This window comes from Filicampus tigris, chromosome 1, assembly GCF_054856515.1.
Source record: "Filicampus tigris isolate MCC_2025a chromosome 1, RoL_Ftig_1.0, whole genome shotgun sequence".
Lineage (NCBI taxonomy): Eukaryota > Metazoa > Chordata > Actinopteri > Syngnathiformes > Syngnathidae > Filicampus > Filicampus tigris.
Genome location: NC_141217.1, coordinates 21,788,859 through 21,798,433, shown reverse-complemented (window position 1 = coordinate 21,798,433; position 9,575 = coordinate 21,788,859). Strand labels below are relative to the sequence as shown.

The 9,575-nt window shown below is 40.6% G+C and overlaps 1 protein-coding gene across 1 annotated transcript; it reads left to right on the top strand.

Moving 5' to 3' along the window:
• On the top strand, nucleotides 1–9,575 carry pofut1 (protein O-fucosyltransferase 1). Its single transcript, XM_086026399.1, has 7 exons — nucleotides 1–171; nucleotides 375–496; nucleotides 814–996; nucleotides 2,443–2,555; nucleotides 3,545–3,737; nucleotides 4,675–4,917; nucleotides 5,144–9,575. Exons 1-7 carry the CDS (start codon nucleotides 33–35, stop codon nucleotides 5,438–5,440), a joined length of 1,290 nt encoding a protein of 429 aa, XP_085882525.1. The 5' UTR covers nucleotides 1–32; the 3' UTR covers nucleotides 5,441–9,575.

Genomic DNA, 9,575 nt, shown 5'->3' with positions numbered 1-9,575 from the left:
GCACTGCATTGTGGGATATGTTTTGAACTACAATGGCGGTGTGGAAGCTACCGTCTCACGCTCTCACACTGACTTGTTTTCTTTGTTCACTTTTACAACACACTTATCGGGCAGCTGCCAAAGACCTGAAGTGGGATGATAATGGATATGTGTTGTACTGTCCGTGCATGGGTAATAAATACTTTTATTTTAAAGGCAGCTATTTTAACTAGACACCATTTCGCGTCGTATTTAAATTGTATTGTCAAGATTAACTTTTTTTTTTTAACTGCACATCGCGGTCAAAATCAAGATTTTAGTTCCACCATATACATGATCAGATTCAACATAGAAAAAAGCAAAACAAAATAGACCAAGTGTGTTACTGTGTTCAGGTCGCTTTGGGAACCAGGCAGACCATTTCCTGGGTTCTTTGGCTTTTGCGAAGATGTTAAACCGAACCCTGGCAGTTCCTCCGTGGATTGTTTACCGTCATCTCAGCCCGCCTTCCACTAATGTAAGTCTGTCTGTCGCTGTCTATTTACAGTCGCGTCCATTATGGGCAAAAGCGTTTGGACATTTCATTGGCAATTCCACCACTCATAAGATAAGGATTATTTTTACTTGTTTTACTTATTTGCTTTGTTTAATATGGTACTGCCACATTCATGAACAGTTGGAGGATGTCTTTGTGATTACCTTGTTATGAGCCACGTTGAGCTCTACCCTTCTACTTTACTTGAGCCATCCCAGTTTAAAGATGATCTGACTATCACCTTTGTGCATAATGTCACGAGTTTTATGATCTATGGTTTTTCTCAACTCTTCATCCAGGTCCACATTCCATACAGTGAGTTTTTCAAACTCGAGGCCTTGTTAGCCTACCATCGCGTGGTGACTTTGGAAGTCTTCATGAAGGAGCTGGCTGACAAACACTGGCCGAGAGGACAGAGGAAAGCCTACTGCTTTGAGGCAGCGGCTCAGCGGAGTGCAGATAGACGATCCTGTCCCATGAAGGTGAGGGTACGGTGGAGCTTTGCGTGTTTTGGTGTGGGGGAGGAGGGGTCCCAAAATGGAGAGCACAGTAGGCCTACACAAGATCAATAACCCTAACCCTTAAAATAGTTTTTTATATTCTTTTTTTACAGCTCTAGATGTAGATGAAATGCGCTATATAAATACAATTGTATTATATTGTATTAAAATGTGAGCAATCACCCATGACATAATGTGTAATCGATATGACCAAAATAACACACCAGACACAATATCTCCATCAATAATCAAGTCAAATTTCTCCTTCAGAGGTTGTTTTGAATATTAATTAATACAAAATCAAAATCTAAATTAAGAGTCTAGTTCCCCACCCAGAAAATAAAACATAGATTTTGGACTGACTTGTGAGAGGCAGCATGGTCACACAAGGCATTCAGGCTGCCAGAATATATGTGAGCAAGGAGTAGTGGAAGAAAGAACTTCAAATACCTCAACTGCAAAGTGACAAAAATTGAATTATTCCACTCTAGTTTTAAGTGGCTTGTTTGAAAGGTGAGAACAGAACAGGGCTCTGAATGGTCCAAATGATCTACTTGTACCTGGCTTCTGAGTGAGTCATTTGCTCTGGTATTTTGTGAAATGGAATCGAACGCTGCCCTCTAGCGGCCCGTCGATCACCTCACATATCACCAACTCGGCTTCAGTGTTTTTCATTACACTTAGTTTGTATTTCGTTTTCACTTAAGTCTTTTAAATTCAGTTAGTTTTAATGATTTTTTAGAGCTATTCGAAGATGCTTTGTTTTAATTTAGTTTCTATTAGTTTTTTTTAATGTATTGAGTTATTGAGTGCAAGATAAAACAAAAAAGTATTAAGTTATTGTGTAATAAACTACTACAGTATTCTCAAACAACTGTCTTACCTTTCTTTATTTTGTACAGGCGTTCAGCAATACCGAAATAAATCCATTAAAATTCGACCCTGAAAGTTCATTTTATGATATTAATTGACATAGACAAAACGAAGGACAATTTTGCTATAATTATAGTTTTAGTTCGTTTTATAAAGCAAAATTGTAGTTTCAGTTTTAGTTACTTTGTTGTTTTCCTTAACTATAATAACCTTACTTTACAAGTAGTGTTTCCTGACTTTGAGACAAGTTTTTTTAAAACAAGTTACAAAAAAAGTAAATACTGAAATACTATATTAATGATTGTCTCGTCAATATTGAATCAGAAATATATTGTTTGTGTGTGCCATTACTTATTCTGATATATGGATGGTAACAGGTAGATATACAATTATGTGCCTTCTGCCATCTAGTGTAAGAACATTTCATTGTCTGATTTTTACTATATGTTACTGGGAGCCATACCTACAACAAATATTTTAGACCACTGAAGTGAATTTGGATAACGCCAAATGCCAAGGCATAGTTGTCGGGAATAACTGCTCTGGTCTTTTCAGGATGGAAATCCATTTGGTCAGTTCTGGGACTATGCCGGCGTGGAATTTGACGAGTCTGTGTTATTTAGTGGTATTTCCTTCAGTGCATACCACCAGCAGCAGTGGATGAAGAAGTGAGTACACCTTTTATTTCAATGCAATAAACATTGTGACCGGGGATGGGCATTAATTAATAGTTCGTGAGAAATCTGTCATTTGTTTAAAATACACTCTTGATTAATTGTGTCTTGAAGCAAGTGAGTGATTGACTTGGCTGCAACTAGCATAGTTGCTGTTCATTTACTTTTCACAAGTTAGTTCCGAAGAACAAAATGAAGTTTAGCTATGCTTTACGTTACCTGGGCGATTGGGACAAAATCAAATAGCTGCCTTCTAAATATAGTAAAGCATTGATTCTATATTTTCACTTGAGTACTTTATCACCAAAACTTTATTAATTAATGTGCGCTCTGTGCATGTGGTGCATGCATTGGTCTTATTGGCCTACACAAAGACTTCCTACATCCATCTGTAATTTCACCGGATAATTGAATATGCGCTAGAAATCAGCAGCAAATGCTGGTAATGCTCTCAGGTAGCGCTAATCCATGCATTCACGACATGACATAATGTCGCTTGAAATCAGCCGATCCTGGCCCAGTTTAGCTGCCTAGTATTGGCGTGGGGGATAGTATGTAAATCTGCAAAGTGCCGAACGTCTCTCAGACACATTTTCAGACATGGGTAAAAAAAATAAATAAGAGATATTTGTTAAAGTTTACAATTGACTAGTGGGCAGGCACTCTAGAGACCAACTATTTAACAGGGACATTTTTCCACAGTGTGCATCCGTACAACAATCTAGTGATTTTTATTTTCCTCATAATGGAGCATGACAATTTGTGAAATATTCATCCTGTGGTTCTTTGATTTAGTTTTTTTTGTTAAATATATGAGGAAAATGTACTTTTGGCAGTTAAAAGGCTTCTTATTCTGTGTGACGGTACTCTAAATGTTGTTCTCAAAACAAACTACATGTACAGTGAGGAAGCTCCATAAGAGTAGTTCTCAACTAAGTTTGTAAAGCTTCCACTATAATCCCTTCCCCTCCATGGTGCCCTAGGTTCCCGGCCAACGAGCACCCGGTCTTGGCCCTGCCCGGAGCTCCTGCCCAGTTCCCGGTGGTGGAGGAGCACGTTAGCCTGCAACGTTATGTAGTGTGGTCAGACAAGATGGCGGCAGAGGGACAGGAGCACATCGCTGCCCTCCTGACTCGGCCCTATGTTGGCATTCACTTGAGGATTGGCAGTGACTGGGTGAGATGACGTAAGCGATTGGGCTCCCACAAGCACATGACTGAATGGCATTCTTTAAACTTACTTTTAATAAGATGGGTGAATCTCTCTGAATGTTCTGAACTCTTGTTTTATTGAACAGGATGATACTTCCGAAGGTTGTGCCATCTAGCTCACCTTCTCATAGATCACGGCATCTAAAGTGGGATACACACATACTGACAAATTATTAGTCTGTATTGTTGAGTGTGTCCAGAGTGATTTCTTTTTCTTGCTTGAACTGGGACAGAAAATCATGAATGTTACATTTTCTCAATAGTTGTGATTGCAAATGTGTGTGGTCAACATTCCGTTTGGCTGAGCCACAGACTCTGTGACTGTGATGTGAACCAAAATGAAAGCCAGACCTGAAGTTTGTGTTGTTTCCTGACAAATGGAGGATCAACAGCTTGCGGTGTGTTGTGAGTTAGTATAACCTCACTACGAAAAAAAAAAAAAATACAAAAAATGATGTCCTGTCTTTGTCAGGTCAATCCTGGTACACTTGCCAATCTTCTTGTTTGGGGGATTAGATGGAGACATCCCTCTGTCCTTCTGTTTAAACTGTCATTTTGGACATTTGTTTTCATGACGACAGTAGTTTAGAGCCTGAAAACACAACATTTAAAAATCGCCTCTCCAAGTGTTAAGTGTACATGTGCGATTACTTCCCAACTATAACCTTACTCTTGCACCACATTGCATCGCTTATTTTTATCAAATTACATTCGATTATTATCATCATTCATACACACAACAATGAAGGGTATTCAATAGGTAGTAATACATTTTATGCATATATTTTGTTTACAGACAGGAATATTCCAGTATTTTTGCAGGCTGCTATAACTAAGGCTAATTTTGCATATGAACATTTATATCAGTGTCCCTTGCCATTCCTTCTTTTTCCTCCTTAAAGCAAAACGCTTGCAAATTACTGAAGAGCGGCGATGCAGGGCCTCATTTCATGGCCTCCCCTCAGTGTGTGGGCTACAAGCGGCAGACGGTGCTGCCCCTCACCATGACCATGTGTCTGCCCGACCTGGCCGAGATCCGTAGGGCCGTTAAGCTGTGGGTGGAAAAGACCTCGGCTCGCTCCGTCTACATCGCCACCGACTCGGAGTCTCACAGCAGCGACATTGAGAAGCTCTTCAAGGGCAAGGTGATGAAACCGGCACTCACACTTGCTCATTGCTGCTGGCTTGTCTGTAGCACTGTTTTCTGTATTAATTGTAAAATGTTTACACAGTAGCTGATATTGTTCAACAACTGAGGTCCTGAATCCAACCTTAAAGGATACATATTATGCATTACTTTTCACAATTTAAAACAATTGCCTTGAATTTCCTCTTGAGGGATGGTATCAAAGTGTTGTCATCTCTCTGCAGGTCAAAGTGGTGAACCTGCGGCCTGACTACCCCCAACTGGATCTGTACATTTTAGGCCAAGCGGACCACTTTATTGGGAACTGCGTCTCATCCTTTACTGCCTTTGTGAAGAGAGAAAGGGACATGCACAACCTTCCCTCTTCCTTTTTTGGCATGGACCAACCTGGGCATGGTGAACCAGTCTGCACCGGTACTCCGTCTGCATCCGAAATGCTACGGAATCACCACTTGGATGAACAATATTGTGGCAATCCAGAGTTGCCTCTGGCCTCGAGCTGCAGCAAGGACGTCAACTAAGTACAGTGGCTGAGAATACTCGACGGATATACAAAAAGGAAAGCACTACTTAAAATTGTTACAGCACAAGTGCAGATTGCTGCAAGGTAAAAACAAACGGCCAAAATGATGCGAATGGCACGTCTATTTTTGAAGCGAATCTACTGCGTGCTGGGTTGAGAATTCAATTACAACTCTACAATAGGTCGACACTAAACCAGTGATTCCCAACCACGGTGCTGTGGTGAGAGATCATCACATATGCTGTAGGAAACTAACCAATTTCACTTAATTGGTGTGCAAATTATTCACGCAATACAAATGTATCTTTGTTCATCTATCTATGCCAGTGACATTTCGCGACAGGCAGAACAATTTAATGCCCTTCCACTGGAGTGCAGTACGGTAATTAAACTGTGTATCCACCTGTTGCCACTTATTCAACAGAATAGTAGTGTAGAGCAGAGGTGTCCAAACGTTTTGCCTCAAGGGGCGCATACAGAAAAATTGAAGGATGCAAGGGTCACGTTGACGTCAGACTTTATTAAACACGCTAAAACCAACCTGTCAATCAAGCACTTATGTATTATAGTTATTTTAGCTGTTTTTTTAGGGTTTTTTTTTTTCATGATTTTGGGTTGGGCCACAGCCCTGCACCTCACTAGAATAGATCGGCCCCTGCACACAGCAGATGTCGTCATTCAGAACCATAGCAAGAGTAATAAGTAATAAGATGACAATTTTTAAAGCATTGTTTACTTGAGGATTTTAGTTAAGCATTAATGTGATATGTTCACAAATCAGACCTTGGCACAGACAGTAGAAAGTGGAGGAAACTGAAACAGGTAGGTTTTTTGTATATCTAGAAAACCTCTAGAAGTCAAATTAATATTACTAGTAGTCGTCATGTGTGTTTCACCCATGGGGGATGTGGGTGCCACATCTACCCCCACTTTTTGTTGTAGGGCGTGTCACAAGTCATTTTTATACATGCAAAAGGCCCATAGAAAATGGATGGCGGACTGCAAATGGCCCCTGGGTCATAGTTTGGACACCACAGGTTTACTTTATTAGACTGACTGGGAAACAAATGTTTGCCACAGCCAGCACAGAGCTGCAATGAATTTGGAAGACTAACACTTCTGAAACTGGATGCTTTTTTTCCAAAAAGGAAAACGCATTTGATACTATATCGTCTTAGTGGAATATGGTTTACAACTCTAAAGGTGGAGCAAAGGAGCTAGCAGAAAAAACAATCCAAACAGAAGATGGCTGGACATGACACACTATTGATTAGTAGTAGATTTCGTGTCAGTGCAGACTGAGCAACATATCACAAAGAAGAACTTTGAACAGGATCAGGAGTCATGTTGGCTCCCTTGATACATTTTTATGATTAAAGCTTGCAGTTAATAGAATCCCCAAATTCACATTCTCAAGATATTAGGATATTAAACCATCTGTTTTCCCTATTCCTTTAATATGTATGATTTACGCGTTTAAAATGGTCTTTCTCACGGTTTGCACATGAATTGGGACGCATGTACCCCGTGCATCCCCCCCGCCAGAATTTTTTTTTTTATGGCGCATAGTACATAGGCCACTAGATGGCGGCCTAAAATCAGACGTGTGTGTATGTGTTAAACACTATTATTTCTTCATACAGCCCTCAGGGTCCTAATTTCTATATTAGCGCAAAATAGCATAATAATATGATCAAATAAATTTACCGGTATTTATGATTGTACGTTATTGAAGCCGCACACTAGCCGACGCTGTCTGAAGTGTTGCTGTGGGCTCGTCTGGAAACGCATCAAATATGCATCCCCTACAAACTCAAGCCTTAAATAATTCTCAAAGAAATGCGCCCACAGCGAGCCCCTTTCATCCCAGGCATATAGCATACCTGGACAATGGAGGCAAGGGAGCGTCAGGAAGTGGAGGGGAGGCGGGGTGTTACTGTGGGTAGACACAAAAAAACCAAACTTACATGAGCTTGCGTGGCAAACGAAATGCATGGAAACTGAAAAGAAAGCACAATGTGGCTAACAGCAGTGATACCATAAGCATTTATTGTTCATTCGTTGCATTGATCTTTTGTGTGTGTGCGTGTGTGGGTGTGTGTGTGTGTGTGTGTGTGTGTGTGTGTGTGTGCGTGCGTGCGTGCGTGCGTGTGTGTGTGTGATGACAATGAGCAAAAATAGGATGACGCCACTAGAACTAGAAAGTTATTGCAAGCTTGTGTTTGTATTCTTTTGCGTTAAATCATATTGTTTGCTGTGAAAGGGGGTCAAACAAAGCCAATGGTGCCCTTTTTGCATAGCCTTGTACACGTAAGTTCAATTAGACTTCAAAATACAAAATAAAAAACACTATCATGAGAACACTATCATGTGATTTTTAAAAACTATAACACATCAAAATGCCACTGTTTTGCGATTAGATTATTGCAGTAGGTCAAACTTCAATGTAGATTAGATTTCGATTAATCGTGCAGCCCTAATCTGAACGCATTTTAACTGAAGCATCCGAACACAATCACACATCCACATCATGGATGACGTCATATTCTTAACCCCTGTGGATCTGACACTGAATGACTTTGCCCCCTCTGGTGAGTTTTTGACAGGTGGCGTGTCGACATGGCAGGCCCGGCCTGTCCCGCCGTGCCCCTGCAGATAAGAGCTCAGCGTGGAGAATCAGACAACGGCGAGCAGGAGGGAATGAGCCATGAAAGAAATGGGAGGTGATTATCTTTTACTGTCAGCCGGGGGAGTAAGTGTGCAAATGACGCCTTCTGAGGGTGGGCATCGGGGGTGCTTGGAAGAGCGGCATGTGATGCTCAAGCTGTCGCGGCATCCTGCTGATTGGCCTGCCGGTAATTAACATCTGCAAATGCAAATGAGTGATTCAGCTTGGGAAATATGCCAGGATTCCTCACCTGCGCCCTGAAAGCAGCAGTTAAATTTGTGACTTTAGGTGTGTACACACGAGAACCATGTTTCCCAACTATTCCTACTTGTTTAACATTAGAAAAATCTCACGACACACTACAAACACAAAAATTAAGTGTTGTATATACATTATTAGTAGTAAGTAACACGTTTTGGACCAATTAAGTGAAATTGGCTAATTTTGGGACTCATTACACTAGATGGTATGAACGTATCTTTCTCGCGATCAGCATCCACCCGTTTTCTACAGCGTTTATCCTCACTAAAGTTGTGGGTGAGCTGGAGCCAAGTCACAGTGATGAATGGTTTGAATGGTGGTTTTAGCCGCAAGTCTCTGCCGTGGTGGCTTGAATGTGTGAATTTTCCTCGGAAATTATGTTACATGTGGTAAGTTTCTTCAAAGAGAGACTGAACGCTGCCTCTAATTTACATTTCAACATGTAAATTGACTCAAAAATAAACGTGGAAATTTAGACATATAACATGAACATTGAGTGACTGGCTAACTGACTTTTCTGTACCTCGGATTAACGGAAGAGGCATGCTCTTTTGATGGGAAAGATGGTGTGATATTGAGTTGACGTTAGCTAGCAAGTTAGTCATATTTTACTAAATTACAGAGCTGGGCATCGTCTAACCATCACCGCGTTCCGTTCTGCATATTTCATCGACCCACATGGTCCCAGTTTGGTGGTAGTCAAACAGTGTCGAGAACGGACTTTAACCGGCACCACGTCACACGCGGGTGCCGCACTCTTGACATGCGGCCGAAAATGGGAAAAAAAATTAAATAAATAAAAATACAGTATTGTGTACCTTGCGGTCGGACAGACGCTATGACACGTGGCCCATATTGTTTTGATTTCACCAATCACCACGCCTTGTATCTGTGTGTGTCACTTGTTTTTGTTTGATATTTTCATAAATCAAATACGTTTTGGAAGTAAATGTATTGTTAAGTGTTTAGAAATGTAATTTTTTTTTTTATTGGTTGGATTATTATTATTATTTTTTTTACTTCAATGGTGTTCAGTAGATAATGGACTGTTTTGGCTGATGAGCAAAGTTAGCTAGCACATGTTAGTCTGGTCTTCATGCTAGCCATATCAACCCACCATACTGTAACTAATAGAGCATTGACATTTTGACTTCATGGGATTAATTTGAATTAAATATGTGCTTTTTCAGATTGGCTGGGGAAA